This window comes from Kryptolebias marmoratus, linkage group LG9, assembly GCF_001649575.2.
Source record: "Kryptolebias marmoratus isolate JLee-2015 linkage group LG9, ASM164957v2, whole genome shotgun sequence".
Lineage (NCBI taxonomy): Eukaryota > Metazoa > Chordata > Actinopteri > Cyprinodontiformes > Rivulidae > Kryptolebias > Kryptolebias marmoratus.
In genome coordinates this window covers 15246987-15265509 of record NC_051438.1, presented here as the reverse complement: position 1 = coordinate 15265509, position 18523 = coordinate 15246987, and the positions used below count along the sequence as shown (strand labels likewise).

Genomic DNA, 18523 nt, shown 5'->3' with positions numbered 1-18523 from the left:
CCTCCCCCACCTCACCTCCCCCCCGAACACATCCAAGACTTCCACTGTGTTCAGCTGCCAGGACGATGGAGGTCTTCCAAATTGACGCCTCTCTCCTTACCAGAACTCGCCTCTGGGCAGGTGTCTAAAAAAGCTAAAGTCAGTGGTGTTTCAGTGCAAAAAAAAGGCAGCACATTTAAACAGATTAGAAACCATGCCTCCGTTCAAAGCTCTGACACTTAATGCCGTCTGAATGAGAGGTGACGTGTGATATAAATCGTGCAAGATATGGTGCTGGATGTTCAAACGTTTATGGAAATATCTGAAAGCATTAAGGATTACGGGTGTGCAAAAGGGAAGCAACAAGCATGTCAGTATAGCTATTTCTGTCCTCAATAACTGGCTGCCAAATGCAATTTTTTCTCCAGCCTTTGACAAACTCACTACATCAACCTAAAGTCTTGTGTGTTTCTATGGAAACTTAGACCTCCGAGAAAGTTCAGATTTGACACTCAGCTCAAGATTTGCTGAACAGCAACACACTATGAAAAGTCTTTACAGCGGGTTCAGTGTGCATGTACAATCAGTTAAAAGAAAGCATGCAGTTACACTTAAAAATTGTTTTCAATCTTTGTTAATATTTCATGACATAACTAGCAAACTGTGATGTCCAAATATGCAAAAAACACCCAACCAAAGACATTGAAAGGACAGGTTATAAATTAAAGGTCTAGAATTCCTTCAAATAATGCATATCGCCCGCCACATTATGTTGAGAGAAAATGGCATTATTGCTGTTTGGGTGAAAAATTAAATTTAACGTTATGCACAATCTTATGCAATATTGGGAAATGTGATGATCAGACTCTCAGGTACAACCACATTTTTTTCTTTTTAATTAATTATTTGCAATTAATAATCATACAATCTCTACGGGGTCATTTTGAGTTTTATAGTGGGGTTTTTTGTGCATCCTTGTTGTTCATTTACATTTGATTTTTGTCACTTTTTTGGTATTGGTTTGTAGTTTGACTTCTGCTGCATTTTGCTTTTGTTGTTGTTTGTTTGCTTCATTTTGTTCATTGTCAATTCTGTTACGGCTATGTTATATTTCTTACTGGTAGATTTTCAGAAAGAATGTTTTTATAACGGTGGGTTTTGTCTCAGTAATCATTGTTTTTTTTATATGTGCATGTGTGTTTTAAATTCTCTGCCTATTATCAGTTTAGTAAATGATCCGTGGTTGCAAAAAGTCATGATGGCATGACGGTTTTGGATTTCTTCCAATATTTTTCCAATTATTTTTGTTTTTTTGCTCAAAAGGTTTTTTTTAAAGTTCCATAGTGCTGCATTCTTATTTAACTTATGAATACTTTGTCTGAATCAAATTAACCTTAATTCCCACGTGCATGTTGGTGTGTTTCTGCACACCGACATGCACACAATAGGTCTGCCAACAGGTCCCTCTAAGTACCGTGGTACAGTCCATTACAAGACTGTAGCTGGTTCACTTGAGCTACCTGGTGATGTCTCCATAGTAACTGTTAGCCTGACCTTCAGACATGTGTGCTGCCTTCTATCTGCCTCAGATTGGTTAATCAGATCACATTCACACTAATACAGCCTCAGTTCACATTACAACTGAAATGCGTCAAATCAATAATGCAATATTACTCAACTTCGTTACTAGTTCTTGTATTATTTTTCTAGCTCACACAAAACTTTTTGGTCTTCAGAATTACAACTTTGCCTTGTATTAATTTCCCCACTGACGGCATGTTACAGCTCTAACAAGATGAAAAGTTTCCTTAGAGCTGCTGCAGTTTGCAAGGGGCTAGAATAAAGACTTGAATCAATTAGTGGCCCTTTCATCAGCAAATAGTCCATACCTCAGTTCCCTCTTTTTTTTTTTTTGTTTCACCTCAACTCCCTTTTATTTCAGCCCTGTTCAATAACCGTCATCTGCTCGGTTTCTCTTGACTTCATAAGGAGCTCTGGAAAGGCCAACATCTGGCTGCTTCTTAAGCCCAGGGCTCGTGCATCCGTTCTGGGGCAACGAGGCCTGCAAACCAGCCCCTCCTGCAGAGCTCAGCCTTTGGTGTATGTGGGGCTGATCAGAGTCTCCGTTTCCTGAACACTGGTGCCTTGATGTGGCCAGAACCACAAAGCATGATTTATTACTGTACTCTGTCCCCAGTGTTACTGTCGTTATTGTATGGGCACTTCCTCCTCCGTCCTCAGTCTCCCACCTGCGTTTTGAAACTTCCAGCAGAGACAGCTGACACAGCTCTGCACAGCTTATGTAAGCTGCGCTCGGCTGTTACCTTTTTGGGTGTTTGGTCATTCAAAAAGAGCGGGAAGCCATGCTGCAAATGGAGTGACAAAACTGTTGGGACACTGTATGTAAACTCCCTGTGTTTTGTTTGTACATTGACTTCTTCTTTGTTGATTTGTGTGGGTTTATGGGTGCAACCATGGCCTAATGTGAGCCGATGACTGTGGAAGTGGAAATGGGGTGGGGGTTAATTGGTTTCTTGCTATGTGGCCAATCAAAGGGACCTCATCAAAGTCATCCACCCGATTCTTCCCCACAAACCTTCCTCGCCTCTTTTCTTCTGTTTATGTCAGTGCCGCATGGTGTAATCAGCAGGACATGAGCAGAGAGGAAGACAGATGAAACAGGGAAGTCTGGGGACAGCACCAGGATGGGAACAGCCACTGATATTTGTGTAAGCAAGGCCAGACTGAGGAGGCGAGAGCAGGAAAACGGAAGTGGACTACAGAGACGAGAGGAACTCAAAGTGATATAGGCGGGATGTGGTGGAGCTTTGTTTACAGGCCGCTGTCACACAGAGTACTGTGGCTCTGTTTGGTAGTTTGTTCAGAGTGCCCACTATAAACCAACAATAACACAATAATTATGTCACCATAGACAATTATTCTTTTTCTCAGGAAGTGTAAAACTTCAATTTGCGAGGCCGGAAACAGCAAATTCTGCTCCTTTGGCTGAAATGCATTTTTTAAAGAAGTAAAAGTTGAAAAGGAAGTCTTTTTTAAACATCTGTTCATATGTGTGTTCATTCATACACATATAAGGGTAGATCGCAGTGATCCCCATTGAGACAAGTGGCTTATAATCATTACACCCCCCCCACCACCACCACCACACACACACAATCCCCATCCCCATTAGTGGGAGACACCCTCACAGGCAGCTGTTTCAAAGCTCCACAGAGGTATCAGATCTCTCCCTTTTCCTCATCTCCTTAATTAGGACAATTAAGAGATTTACAGGACAGATGGATTGAAATCCAGCTGGCTGCAGTGTGTGCCCCAGAGGACGGCTCTGTTGACGAAGAGAAGATGTCTCTGAGAATGTTGGAGGGACTGATGGGACTCTGGTGTCCTCTAGTGGATGCAGGAGGATAATGGCTGGACTTTGAATGTATTTTTTCATCATTATAAACTGAACTTAAATGTCAAAGATGTGTGTGTTTCCAAACACAACAAGCAAAGTTTAGAATAAAACTCAAATGATTAATAATTGTTTCAGCCCTACAGAATTAAATCAGTTGTTGCTGGTTACAAACTGGAAATTGCTTTACGCCTGAAACTCCTCTATTTCCTGTTCAACAAACAAGATTTTTTTTTCCTCTAATTAATTTTAATCAACAACATTGTACCATTTATGCAGGTAAAATCATTGCATGTCTTATTGTTAAATGTTTTCGATCATTGATTTATGACATGTGCTGCTGACCTCTGGGATAGGTCACCCGTGTAAAAGAGATCTTGATCTCCATGGGGTTTTTATCTGGTTAAATAAAGGTGAACAATGAAAAAGAAAGAAGTATGCTGAATAGCTTTTTACATATTTCAAAACATTAAATTGCACCGTTTCTTAGACTTTAAACTCAGGTTGGACAGCTTTTGGAGTGAGGATTCTTCAGAATTTCTCTTCTCGTCTTCTCTTCTCTCCTTGACCTTCTTGACCTTATGATTATAATTTTTATGACTTTATAAAAAGTCATTTTTGATCATTAACATGATCAGACAACTTTTTTCTATGATGTACTCTTGTGAACAGAAAACGTGAGGATCAAAACAATGCAGGACATCCTACTTAGTTTCTATAAGACGTGATAATACAGAAAATACTCACATTAAAGTTGCCAAACGAGTAATATGATGTCAATCAACACAACCAGTTTTACCAGCTGACAGATTTAAATGAAACTCAGGAAGTAATTATTGCATGTACATTTACAACTGATTACATGTTTTGAGTCACGCCAGTTCAAGATGGCAGCCACAGCTTATCAACATTAGCAAATACTCAAATGGCTTTAACTCAAACAGTTTAACAGAAATGGAGCTATAATTTGGTGTGGCAGAAGCTGAGTCATCCTCAACACATACTTAGAGTGCTTTTCATTGAGGCAGGAGATATGCAATCCTTCAGGGAATTAAAGGCGTTTAATTTTATTAAACTCCCAATAAAACAAGAATCTACTCGCTTCCAGAGTTGTGATACTTTTGGCATCACGTTCCCACAATGTTCTCAGGAAAGTGAGTCTCATTTTTTCCCCCCTCCCGTCTTCTTACTTATAGTCATTAAATGTTGGCCATATATTTCAAATAATGTTTGAATATATATTTACAGTATACTGTATGGACTGCAGTAGCTTGGTAGTCAGTGCTGTGGTTTTATAATCCTGAGGCTGCAGGTTTGAGCCCAGGGTGCATCAGGATAGGCAACCGGTGTAAAACCCTTGCCAAATCTTTCATGCAAGTTTGCTCTCTGTGGCGTCCCCTGCAGTAGAGAACAGTCAAAACAACAACATATACAGCATACTGTATCATGAGCAGTTCAAGAGTCCGTTAAGTGTTGAGCAGAGCTTATGTCTTCCTGCCATGAATTAGAGCATTTACTCTAAAATGTTTTGAAAAGCTGTGTTCTCATTTCTTAATTTTTTAAGTTGTTGCTCTTGCAGGAAAAACAGTTACCAAATCAACAGAGGCTTATAGTGGGCTTTAAGCACATTTATTCTCCTTTCTTCATACAGAGATGTGTGATAAAAGCTCAAAGTTCTTCTGATCCCACAAAAAAGAGACACACAGAACCAAACATGCAAACTCAAGCCACTGGAAAAACATCCACATAGAAAACAGGAGCTGCATTTGAGTTTCACATTATCCAGGTGCATTTGCCTATCTTTCACCTTGCTGATGTATTTTTAAATGTTATGATGATGTTCTTAAAAAGATCCAGTAGATGGTAGTATGTACACAATTATTAACAATTCACAGCTATTCTTTGCAGGCATGAAGAGCAAAAAAAGCAAAATAATTCATCTGCTTTTTGCATCATCTCGTGTGTGTTTATCACCTCACTGTAAGCTGCTTTAAAGAAAAAAAGCGTGCATTTGAGTTGTATTTGTAGGATTTCAAGTTGTTAATTAAAAGATGATGAGATGGAGAGATTCACTACATGATAAGCAGCTACTTGTAGAGATGAATAACATCTGTTTATGTGCAATACAGTTATATCCCTTAAATATGTTTTAACAAAGAGAATGTCATCACTGTTAAAAGCTGGTATTTATTACCTTTGCCTTTGGTTAATTTTCATCAAAAAAAATCTGCAGGTGACTTAGTAAAACATGTTGTTTTGTTAAAAAAAATACTTTGTATTGTGAGTTTCTGGAGTTGGATTAAATGAAGAGCAGATTGCAAAATAACCCGGTGAAGTTTTCAAGCGGTCACCATAGCAACAATCAGCACAACCAGAACAACTGGAACAATGCTGGCGGCTGTGGGAACACCAGGACTGTTCTTCACTGTCACCTAGCAGAGAGGACATAAAACTTTACCTCATCTGACCAGTCTCCTGAGAAAATGTGCGAGCACCAAGGGCAGAAATCAGGCCATTATTTAAACAAGACAGGATACAATGTTTTATCCAAAATGTTTTATCCAAAATGTTAACAAGTACTAATTTGATACTTACAGCATCCGGATGAGTAGTTGGAAGAGTTTCAGTACCATTGACCTTTTGAGGAACTGTCAGACAGACCCGAATGATAAATCAGGCAGGCGGAAGTTATGAAAGTTTTTCACCTTATGACACTACAAAACAAGCTGAGACAACATATTTAACTAAACATAGTAACTGTAAAGTAGTTGTCTTAGTAACTGTCAGTAACTAAAACATGTCAGTAAAACTGAGATGGAAACATTTTCCAGGAGGAACCAGAGTAACGACACTGAAAACAGAAACAGACGTTTTCAGACTTGGAGCAAGAAACAACCACAGGAGGACGAGGTGAAAACACTACCTGCTTCTTCTATGGTTACAGTGAGAACATTGCTGGCTCGGCTGATGCTCATACTGTTTTTAGCAAACATGCGGATGTTGTACGTTGAAGGATTTATCTCGATTATTGTGACCTCTGTCTGATTTGGGCTGAAATCGACAACACTCTCAGTGTAATCCCATGAGGCTGTAGAAAAACAGGATAAAAACAGATAATGTTATCTAATGGATTAACAGTGTATTAGTATTTAATTATTCCACTGGACTTTTTTCTCACCATTGGCTGCTTTATACTCCAGGTAGAATCCAGTAATGGAGCTGCTGCCTTCAAACCCAGGAGTCCAGAAAAGGGATATTGCGTAGTTTTTCACCTCCTTCACCTCAATAACAGGTGGATCTGGAGGCACTAGTATGCACACAGAACACAAATGTAGTAATTAAAATGTAGTTTCACTTCCGTCCTTCTGCCCCAGGGTAGCTGTGGCTACAATGTGTGTGAATGTGTGAATGACTGATTGTAGAGTGAAAATACTTTGGAGTCGAACTTGATAAGCCTTTTACAAGCCACCATTTAGTTTTTGATATTTTTAACCCATAAAAGGTTTAATTATTTCATTCAAAAAATTCAGTAATTTATGAATCTTAAATAGGGAAAAACAGTACATTTGTTAATGTTTTGTTTTGTTTTGTTTCAAGTTCAAGAAACGACAGTTGCAACTAGCATGTCTTCTTCTTCTTCTACTAAGATGAGGACACACTTAACGAGTGTCACTCCAGGTTTGTATACTTAAGCTGATGACACTTTTCTTAATAACTAAAGACTAAAAGATCCAGTGCTGACTGTAATGACTTTTCTTTTCTGTTCAAAGTTTACACAACAACTTCAAGAACTGAGACAGTTTTTACATCCACAGTGTGGGAAAGTAGCACTTCAACTCTCAATATAGGTATTTTATGTGTTTTTGCATAGAGATTTTTGTCTTTTTTAATAATTTGGAGAAACTATTTAAAAAAAAAAAGTTTGTTGACATAGAAGGAACCTTGACTCTGATAAAAATGCATTAGGTGGCACTGGAATAAACAAATTAATTTATTTAAATTGTTCTACATACCTTCATCCAGAGTGGAGCACAAAGGCGCAGTTGAAGGAGGTCCTATTCCTGCGTTTGTTTTGGCTTGCACAGTCACTCCGTACTTGGTCGAAGGCTTCAGGTTTGTCAGGATGACGCTCTCCACTTCGCGTGTAGCTGCTACATTGAGCTGCTGCCACGTTTTAAACTGACTACCCACCGGGTCGTACTCCCTGTAGTTAATGCTGTAACCTCGCAGAACACCGTTTCTGAGGTCAGCCTTCGGAGGCTGGTCAGAAGAAAACAGACAGTTACTGTTCTGAGAAAACTACTTTGTATCTTGAATCTAATGAAGGGGTAATTTGGAGAGTTTAAAGTACGATTCTGTAAAAAGGATATGAACAGTCAGTATCTTACCTGCTGAAGATAGCTCTTTGAGCAACATCAGTTAAAAAATGAAATTTAAGTTTATTAGAGGTTTTTACCCCACAGTTGATCTTATATTTTATAGTTATTTACATAGAATTATAAAGCTAGACCTACAGTATATATAAATTTGCACTTCAGGTGCAATCTGGGGCACTTCCCGCAAGAATATCATAAAATTTCCTCCAAAATGATGGTGTAATTCAAAGCTGATGGTAGTGAAAAGGCTTAAATTATTGCGTTTGCATCAACCTCTAGAAATTGAAACTAATTTATGATCACAAAACCTTTTCAGCAATTTATGCAACTGCTTTTGTTACAGTCTTTACACGACCATCTGTTTCACATTTAAAGGTTATTTTGGCCAAATGATTCTGACATTCTTGCAGGAAGTGCTCCAGGCTGCCACAGAAGTGTTAAAACTTGGTGCCGATGCTGTTTGCACTTATAAATAACCACAAACTTCGATGTAAATGACCATGTGATGTGAAACTGATAGTGTAGTACATGTCTATGCGATAGCTTCTGCACAAACACTATGAAGTTGTATAGATTAGAGCTGTTCTAGGACAGCAGGAACACTGTGGTATTGGCCACATTCAGACAAACTGTTAACTCGTCAGTACAGTCAGAATTAAACTCTATTTCTCTAAACAGGAGACATTCAAAAAGCTATCTATAGCAGGTTCAAAACCTTCCCACTTAATCTTTCAAAATGTCCATTTAACTAAAACCCAGACTTTACCTTCCATGTAATTTTGATGCTGTGAGAGCTGAAGGCTTGAAGCTGCATATCGAGAGGAGGGCCCTCTGGTGCTGAAAAGAAATCAAATTTTAAAGAAGTCTCTAAACTGAACAGATGTCTTTTTAGCTTAAACCTACAAATACCTGCTTCTAGTGTTGTGATGGTGAGGATACTGCTGGCATCACTTATTCCCACAATGTTGACAGCAAACATGCGAACGTTGTAGGTCTTGGCTGGACGCAAGTCAACCAAAGTCACCTCAGTCAAATAATAACCAATGTCCTCAGATCTAAAAGGATTACTCCAGTATGCTGTGGGACAAAAATGCTAAGTTAGGGCCCAAACTGTATCATTTATAGCATGTTTAAACTGTTTGACAAACTGTTTAGTGCTTTTGTACTTACCATAATCATTTTTTATTTCAATTGTGTACTTTGTAATGGCTCTACCACGATCAAATGGAGGACTCCAAGTAAGAGTAGCAGTACTTTCTCTCACCGCTTTTGTCCATATGTTTGGGGGATTCGGGCGAGCTGCAAAGTCAGAAAAAAAATCATCTGCATTCTGCTGAAATGTTTAACTGACCACGCAAGCAAAAATGACAAAATTAGCATTTATCTTTAAGGCTTTTCAATACATCTGAGAAGCAGTAATATGAAATTATTTTGTCACAGGTTCTGTCGGATTACCTGGAAATACTAAGAGAGACGACTCCTCTTTTAGATCATTGAACCAGCCTTTTATTTCTACTCGACAGCCATACATTCCTGAATCACTTTCCACAAGATTTGTAATGGTCAGTGACGCATCACCCGAGTACAGATTACCATAAAGTAAGTAACGCCATGACGACCTCCTTGTCACTGAAGTCCCATCTGATTGGATCACCACATTGTCACAGCTAGTAGACTCTCTGCCCCAGCAAAAAGGCACTCTGCCGTCTTTGACATTATAGACGCAGCTTAGAGTAACACTTTCTCCCACAAATGTGTTATAAGATCTTGTAATGGCTGCAGACACAGAACCTGGAAAAAGGCAGTGAAAGATTTTCAGGAAATGTCATCAATTTATAATCATGATGAGAAAAAATATTAGTCTTCTTAATGGCTGTACCTGTGAGTAAACTAAAGTGAAGAGTCCAGCACAAAGCAATATATCTGCTCTCCAAATGAATCATCTTAAATCTTCTTTCCTGAGTCCGTAATTTCATTACCTGTTAACCAACATGGAATTGACCACAAAGTGTTTTCAACTCTGAGATCTCCCTGAATCACTTGATGCTGCTCTTTTTATGCTGAGTCCAACAATGGCTGAAGAAAAAGACAAACAGAAAAGAGCTACTTCCTTTTCTGTGATGTTTGGTTCCTTGTAACAGAAAGCTGCATCTTTTGTTGACCAGAATGTTTTGATGACCTTTAAAACAACACAAAAACCTTTTCTATAGTTCTGTACAATACAAGATGAACTTCAATTGGTGGAAGTGTTGTCATTGTTCCAGGACATTGTTTGTTTTAATGTAACTTCTGCCTTCTGTAGATTACAGTAATGCACATTTAAACCACTTGGTCTTAGGGCACAAAACACATGAATCTTTGGAGTCTAATGTTCCCAGCAAAATATTTGGAAGCAAAACAGACCCTCACCATACAACAAGACTAAACAATGTACGTTGCCCAAAAATGTTCATAAATCTGACAAAAAGAGAGTTACTACCACACAACATTTACTATTAGCCTGTTGTATATAAATGACACAAGTCACATAATTTTTAAAAAATCATATTAATTCTATTTTCTGATTATTTAAAACTACTTTTTTCCCCTTAGGCTCACAGATTTAGGGTGGCAGGGGTCTTAGTGTATTGGTGTTTTATCTGCCTCTTTTCTGCTCTGAACAGAAGACAGATTAACACTGCAGAAAACTAAGACTTAAAAGCAGATGAGATGAACATTTAATTGACATTTACGCCACATGGATGAGAGATATTCAGACCCACCTGTTAAATGTTGAATTCAGGTGTTTCAGGCAGGGTTTGGGAGGCCCCTGATCTCCACTGATGACCAATTGTGATGCTTCAGGATACCAAGACATTTTTTATGCACCCCAAAGTCTTGTGGAAAGCCTTTAAAAAAGCGTTCTTGTGGGAATTTGGGGCCTCTTATCATTAGGAGCAAGTACGGGTGTTTTTGTTTTCTATGTGCAACTCATATATTATAATTGTAGACCTTTGTACAAAACCCATAAAAAACTGTCTGTACCAATTATGAAACCCCACAAGAAGGACTTTTCTTAATAAACAAACAAAACACCTAAGACTGATCCCTTTGGAATTTCACCCCTTCCTTTGTATGCATGCAGGTGTTAATTTCATTGACCAACCCTGCTGCCTCAGTTAAAAAAATTTAAGATTTGATGTTTGTTCTCTGTTCTCTTTCCTATTTTGTTTGCTTGGTTGTTGTGTATTTTATTCTTTTAAAAAAAAACATAAAAATTAAATTTTACAAATTAACGTTCAACATGGTTTTCAATAAGTTGACCAAACCACTCTTGAAAACACAACAGTATCCGTATCAGTTACTTTAAACAAAAGCTGTTTTTAAAGCCATTGTGTGTATTTTTGCAGACTATTTCCTTATTCACTGATGCTTATAATTCCTACAGTGTTTTAAGGGCATGAGGGTAATGACTGAGCCACAGGTTAATTGATTTCTGTTCCAGGTTTTAAAAAGGGCTATTTGATTGAGAATGGCAAGGGAACAATACTTAAACTATTTTAATTTTAAGTTCGGAAGAGGGCTCACCACATAGTTTAAATCACTCCTAAATCAGCTGCCAAAACCTATGATATTTTATCAGACCAGATCATTTTGGGTTAAAGACTAGGATTTAAAAAGTATACTCTTTAAATGGTTTTTAAACCACGTAAAAAACTAAGATTATGACATAAACAAACTGATAAAACACAGAAGTACATCTGACACTGCTTTTTTGAAAATATAAATACAATTAACTCCAAAACAAGGGAACTGAAAGAAAACCACAATAAAAGCAAACTTTAGTACAATGAAGTTCTGTATTGTGGCTTTATAGTCACTTCTTCAAAACAAATTCAAAAAAGACATTAACATAGGAATTGTTTTTTTGGTGTCTTTTAATTTTAAAATGATCAAGAAGATATATTAATGTAGAAAAATAAAATCCCCTTTCACAAAACAGTTTTTGCCTGGCCATTCATAAATCACTGCATCTTGCCAAAATGTGACCTTTCATAAAAGATGCCAGCATTGCAAAACCAACATAGGCATGGAGAGTATCTATAAGTCAGCAACATTAACACGGTGCGCTACGTCTAAAAAGTGTGTCAGATATCTCTTATTCTGATTCCTGTGGCGCAGCTCACCTGCCATCACCACATCACATCACCTGGCTGTGGTGCAGGCCTAACTGTACACATATCAACCATTTTGGCTCTGTGACTACCTTTGTGGTGGCTCAGGGGCAGCAGGTTGACTTCAACCTCTCATGCCACGTCGGTCTTTTCATAAATCACACCGAGACGGAAAGGTGGCGTCTCAGGAAAGTGTTCTGTGAAAGGTGCTGAAGTAACCAAACTAGATTTGATTGTAGAATTTGGAAGATGATAGGTCTCATTTTTCTGCCAAGTCTAACTCTAACAAGTTCTTTGTTGCTAATCTTAATCTTAGTCCCTGACTAAACAACACTGAATTTGAATACAGTATGTTCTTATATTTATAATCTCTTCCAAACTACACTCCAGGAAATGTGTCTGTGGGTTTTCTGTGAAGCAGTGTGGGGAGGGCAAGCCCATACAAATGTCATGTGGGCCCCCATTTGGGTTAGTCTAGGTGAGGTCTACTGTCACTTATTTCTTCAGGGCCCCAGCATGGGCTTTTAATTATTTTACAATGACCTTTGACTCTTTGGGCCTCAAATTTTTTCCCTCCTTTGCCCTTAATTATATTCATAAAATAGTGGATGTAAGTATATTTTACGTAATGTTTGACTATATGTACACAATATACTGTATGGACTGCAGTAGCTTGGTAGTCAGTGCTGAGGTTTTATAATCCTGAGGCTGCAGCTTTGAGCCCAGGGTGCATCAGGATAGGCAACCGGTGTAAAACCCTTGCCAAATCTTTCATGCAAGTTTGCTCTCTGTGGCGTCCCCTGCAGTAGAGAACAGTCAAAACAACAACATATACAGCATACTGTATCATGAGCAGTTCAAGAGTCCGTTAAGTGTTGAGCAGAGCTTATGTCTTCCTGCCATGAATTAGAGCATTTACTCTAAAGTATTTTGAAAAGCTGTGTTCTCATTTCTTAATTTTTTAAGTTGTTGCTCTTGCAGGAAAAACAGAGTTACCAAATCAACAGAGGCTTATAATGGGCTTTAAGCACATTTATTCTCCTTTCTTCATACAGAGATGTGTGATAAAAGCTCAAAGTTCTTCTGATCCCACAAAAAAGAGACACACAGAACCAAACATGCAAACTCAAGCCACTGGAAAAACATCCACATAGAAAACAGGAGCTGCATTTGAGTTTCACAGTATCCAGAAAATGAAAAAACAAAAATCATCGTGTTAAAAGGGGAGGAAAAGAAAGATTAAAAATATATCCACCTTAGTGAATAGTTTTCACCCTTGAACTTTTAGATGTTTTGATTGATGCCATAATGTATTATCTAAGTTGACATATGTTAAAACCTAAATTATTTAAAATAAGTTTATTCCAAGCCCACTCCATGTGACTGACTGGATGAGTGAGCACCGATGTATACGCCTATCTCTCACCTTGCTGGTGTATTTTTAAATGTTATGATGATGTTATTAAAAAGATCCAGTAGATGGCAGTATGTACACAAGTATTAACAATTCATCAGCTATTCTTGGCAGGCACAAAGGGCAAAAAAAGCAAAATAATTAATCTTCAGCATATGTTTGCATCATCTCGTGTGTTTATCATCTCGCTGTAAGCTGCTTTAATGAAAAAAAGGGTTCATTTGAGTTTTATTTGTAGGATTTCAAGTTGTTAATAAAAAGATGATGAGATAGAGATATTTACTACATGATAGGCAGCTACTAGAGATGAATAACAACATTTGTTTTTGTGTATACAGTTATATTCCTTAAATATGTTTTCACATATTTAAGGAGGTTCACAGCTCCTGTAGTGACTCAGAGCCTCTGTAACGTATCGCTCCGTTGCTCAACAACCTGCAGACAAGAGAAGAAAGTTGCTCAGCAAAGGCCACTGTGGTGTCTTTAGTATTTTCATTTTACAAATGAATGAGAAAAAACTCACATGTTCAGACTGCCTTTCCTCTGTTTGATTTCTGTAAATGGGAAATATGAGGATCAAAACGATTCAGAACATTTTGCTTGGTTTCTATAAGAAGCAATAATGCAGGAAACACTTACGGCGAAGTTTCCAAGCGGTCACCATAGCAACAATCAGCCCAACCAGAACAACTGGAACAATGATGGGGAACACTGTGGGAACACCAGGACTGTTCTTCACTGTCACCTAGCAGAGAGGACATAAAACTTTATCTCATCTGACCAGTCTCCTGAGAAAATGTGCGAGCACCAAGGGCAGAAATCAGGCCATTATTTAAACAAGACAGGATACAATGTTTTATCCAAAATGTTTTATCCAAAATGTTTTATCCAAAATGTTAACAAGTACTAATTTGATACTTACAGCATCCGGATGAGTAGTTGGAAGAGTTTCAGTACCATTGACCTTTTGAGGAACTGTCAGACAGACCCGAATGATAAATCAGGCAGGCGGAAGTTATGAAAGTTTTTCACCTTATGACACTACAAAACAAGCTGAGACAACATATTTAACTAAACATAGTAACTGTAAAGTAGTTGTCTTAGTAACTGTCAGTAACTAAAACATGTCAGTAAAACTGAGATGGAAACATTTTCCAGGAGGAACCAGAGTAACGACACTGAAAACAGAAACAGACGTTTTCAGACTTGGAGCAAGAAACAACCACAGGAGGACGAGGTGAAAACACTACCTGCTTCTTCTATGGTTACAGTGAGAACATTGCTGGCTCGGCTGATGCTCATACTGTTTTTAGCAAACATGCGGATGTTGTACGTTGAAGGATTTATCTCGATTATTGTGACCTCTGTCTGATTTGGGCTGAAATCGACAACACTCTCAGTGTAATCCCATGAGGCTGTAGAAAAACAGGATAAAAACAGATAATGTTATCTAATGGATTAACAGTGTATTAGTATTTAATTATTCCACTGGACTTTTTTCTCACCATTGGCTGCTTTATACTCCAGGTAGAATCCAGTAATGGAGCTGCTGCCTTCAAACCCAGGAGTCCAGAAAAGGGATATTGCGTAGTTTTTCACCTCCTTCACCTCAATAACAGGTGGATCTGGAGGCACTAGTATGCACACAGAACACAAATGTAGTAATTAAAATGTAGTTTTTGCTTTGTGGCCCTAAATATGTTTAATCTATAAAAGCGTTATATTTTTTTTGCAATAAAATCAGTAATTTATGTGTCTTCAATAGGGAAAAACAACACATTTGTTAATGCATTTTTATCAGAATTAATGATATCAAATATTCTTTCCATGTCAGTAAACTGCAGTAAGGACTAAAAGTATCAATGCAAAAACACATAAAATACCTATATTGAGAGTTGAAGTGCTACTTTCCCACACTGTGGATGTAAAAACTGTCTCAGTTGTTGAAGTTGTTGTGTAAACTTTGAACAGAAAAGAAAAGTGATTACAGTCAGCACTGGATCTTTTAGTCTTTAGTTATTAAGAAAAGTGTCATCAGCTTAAGTATACAAACCTGGAGTGACACTCGTTAAGTGTGTCCTCATCTTAGTAGAAGAAGAAGAAGACATGCTAGTTGCAACTGTCGTTTCTTGAACTTGAAACAAAACAAAACATATTAAGTGGCACAGGAATAAATCCTAAATGAAAGGATTTAAATCGTTCTACATTTTCCAACAGACCTTCATCCAGAGTGGAGCACAAAGGCGCAGTTGAAGGAGGTCCTATTCCTGCGTTTGTTTTGGCTTGCACAGTCACTCCGTACTTGGTCGAAGGCTTCAGGTTTGTCAGGATGACGCTCTCCACTTCGCGTGTAGCTGCTACATTGAGCTGCTGCCACGTTTTAAACTGACTACCCACCGGGTCGTACTCCCTGTAGTTAATGCTGTAACCTCGCAGAACACCGTTTCTGAGGTCAGCCTTCGGAGGCTGGTCAGAAGAAAACAGACAGTTACTGTTCTGAGAAAACTACTTTGTATCTTGAATCTAATGAAGGGGTAATTTGGAGAGTTTAAAGTAGGGCTATTTGAGCAACATCAGTTAAAAAATGAAATTTAAGTTTATTAGAGCAGCAGTAGTAGTTAGCTGTAGCACTTCCGGTGCAATTTTCAAACTTTTGCAGCAGTTCATGCAACTGCTTTTGTTACAGTCTTTACACCACTATCAGTTTCACATTTTAAGGTTATTTTGGCCAAATGATTCTGACATTCCTGCAGGAAGTGCTCCAGGCTGCCACAGAAGTGTTAAAACTTGGTGCCGATGCTGTTTGCACTTATAAATAACCACAAACTTCAATTTAAATGACCATGTGAGGTGAAACCGATAGTGTAGTACAAGTCTATGGGATAGTTTTTGCATGGATACTATGAATTTTTTTCAAATTAGAGCTGTTCTAGGACAGCAGGAACACTGTGGTATTGGCCACATTCAGACAAACTGTTAACTCGTCAGTACAGTCAGAATTAAACTCTATTTCTCTAAACAGGAGACATTCAAAAAGCTATCTATAGCAGGTTCAAAACCTTCCCACTTGATTTTTCTAAATGTCCATTTAACTAAAACCCAGACTTTACCTTCCATGTAACTTTGATGCTGTGAGAGCTGAGGGCTTGAAGCTGCATATCGAGAGGAGGGCCCTCTGGTGCTGAAAAGAAATCAAATTTTAAGGAAGTCTCTAAACAGAACAGATGTCTTTTTAGCTTAAACCTACAAATACCTGCTTCTTTTGTTGTGATGGTAAGAACATTGCTGGCATCACTCGTTCCCAAACTGTTTGCAGCAAACATGCGAACGTTGTAGGTCTTGGCTGGACGCAAGTCAACCAAAGTCACCTGACTTAGATCAGGCGATACTTCTGTTCTCACAGCAGTATCCCAGGATGCTGTAAGAACAGAAATGTAGACAAGATCTAAACTGCATGATCTAAAATATGTTTTAAATATTGGATAGGCTGCATGTAGCCCAACTGAATAAGAATTACTGGCCTAAATTTCTTTTGCTTACCATATTTGTTTTTTATTTCAATGACGTAGGCTGTGATCGGTCTGCCGCCATCGAACGGAGGAGTCCAACGAACAGTGACCGTCTTTTCCTTCACCTCTCTTGTCTCCACTTTCACTGGAAAAGGGCGCCCTGAAAAGCCAGAAAGCAGGTCAGCGTCATGCTGAAATGATGAGCTGCTTATTCAGTTAACAAGAAAAAGTCAGATATGCGGCTCTTTCTCTTTTTTAGCATTTGTCACAAATTCTGTACGAGTACCTGCATTTACTGTGAGAGTTGTCTGATGTTTGTGATCATTGAACCAGCCAGGTATATCTACTCGACAGCCGTAAAGGCCAGAGTCACTCTCCTGAACCTGCCTGATGGTCAGCGTCACATCGCCCTCGCCGAGATTACCCCGAAGCAGGTAACGCTCAGACAACCTGCTGATCACTGCTGTCCCATCGGTCCTGATCACCTCGTTGGCGCAGCCCCTGTTTGGTATGGCCCCTCTGCCCCAGCACACAGACAGCCGGCCGTAGTATTTAGCATCATAGTTGCATCTTAGGGTAGCGTCTGTCCCCACGGTGGTTATTATGGTGTTTGCAGAAACACAAGCTGAAAAAAAGGAAGGGAAAGATCTTAGAAAAAATAAGTTCAGAAGTAATTATTCAACAAAAAACATTAAATTCCTGCTGTAGTGGATGTCTTACCTGTGAGTAGGCAAAAGAGAAGACTGCAGCACAAAGCAACACATCTACACCCAGAAATAATCATCTTACAGCTGTGGATGGCCTGAATCAGTGATTGGATCAACTGCTCATCAACACTGAACTGACCACAAAGTGGTTTCAACTCTGAAATCTTCCCAAATCACATGACTCTGCCCTTGATATGCTCACACCAACAACTTCTGTTTGCAGAAGAGGAATGCAGAAAGGAGCCGTTTCCTTTTCTACGGTTTTGGTTCCTTCTGCTCGAGAAAATGTTTCATTCTGATGAGTGGACAGAAAGTATCAGGGTTATCAATGTGCCATTTTCACTTAGACAATTTTGTTTTCTGCCTCTGCGTCTCATTCTTTCCTTCATTACCTCCCTGAATGCGTGAAACAAGTAACAGCAGCTGCTTTTTAATGCCAAAACCTCATCTGCTCAGGTTGAAGATTTCTTTTGTGAACTCTAAACTTTCTTGTGATAACTGTAATCCTAGCTTTATTATCAGTTGGTGAGAACAAACACAAGATGATTTCAGAAACATCATAGACTGACTGTGTCCTCTAATAGAACGCTGATAAAATTAGGCCTAGTTTACAAAAGAGCCATGGCCTTTTGTTTGTTTCTTGTACTGCTGAGTAAACATTTAGTCTCACAGATGTTAAGTTACCCTGCAGAGAACTTCCTCAAAAAACTCACTCACTTAAGAAACACATAAATAAAATATTAAATTTTCAAAACACACAGGAGCGGAGACACCTTCACTATGTTGATGGAGCTTTTAATACTTTACTGTGGCTGTAGAAACATCCATCCATCCATCCATCCATTCTCTTCCGCTTATCCGGGGTCGGGTCGCGGGGGCAGCAGCCTAAGCAGGGAGACCCAGACTTCCCTCTCCCCAGCCACTTGGGCCAGCTCCTCCGGGGGAATCCCAAGGCGTTCCCAGGCCAGC

At 38.8% G+C, this 18523-nt stretch overlaps 2 protein-coding genes across 3 annotated transcripts; both read right to left on the bottom strand.

Annotated features, from left to right (window-relative positions):
- Positions 1–5007: 5007 nt before the first annotated feature.
- LOC108240518 (Down syndrome cell adhesion molecule-like protein 1 homolog) lies at positions 5008–9799 on the bottom strand. Its single transcript, XM_025007605.2, has 10 exons — positions 9650–9799; positions 9226–9561; positions 8941–9069; positions 8680–8847; positions 8537–8607; positions 7408–7654; positions 6573–6701; positions 6318–6482; positions 5990–6042; positions 5008–5826 (listed from the first exon to the last, which is right to left on the bottom strand). Exons 1-10 carry the CDS (start codon positions 9744–9746, stop codon positions 5734–5736), a joined length of 1488 nt encoding a protein of 495 aa, XP_024863373.1. The 5' UTR covers positions 9747–9799; the 3' UTR covers positions 5008–5733.
- A 3142-nt stretch (positions 9800–12941) lies between these two features.
- Positions 12942–17759, bottom strand: LOC108240517 (Down syndrome cell adhesion molecule-like). Of its 2 annotated transcripts, XM_017424058.3 has the most exons (14): positions 17568–17759; positions 17134–17472; positions 16879–17007; positions 16592–16756; positions 16449–16519; positions 15558–15804; positions 15392–15472; positions 15222–15299; positions 14844–14972; positions 14589–14753; positions 14261–14313; positions 13978–14083; positions 13862–13892; positions 12942–13773 (listed from the first exon to the last, which is right to left on the bottom strand). In XM_017424058.3, exons 1-14 carry the CDS (start codon positions 17629–17631, stop codon positions 13716–13718), a joined length of 1716 nt encoding a protein of 571 aa, XP_017279547.1. In that variant the 5' UTR covers positions 17632–17759; the 3' UTR covers positions 12942–13715. The 2 variants fall into 2 exon arrangements, with proteins under 2 accessions (XP_017279547.1, XP_017279548.1); XM_017424059.3 differs by lacking the exons at positions 15222–15299; positions 15392–15472 and having other exon boundaries at positions 17568–17758.
- Between the last annotated feature and the right edge of the window lie 764 nt (positions 17760–18523).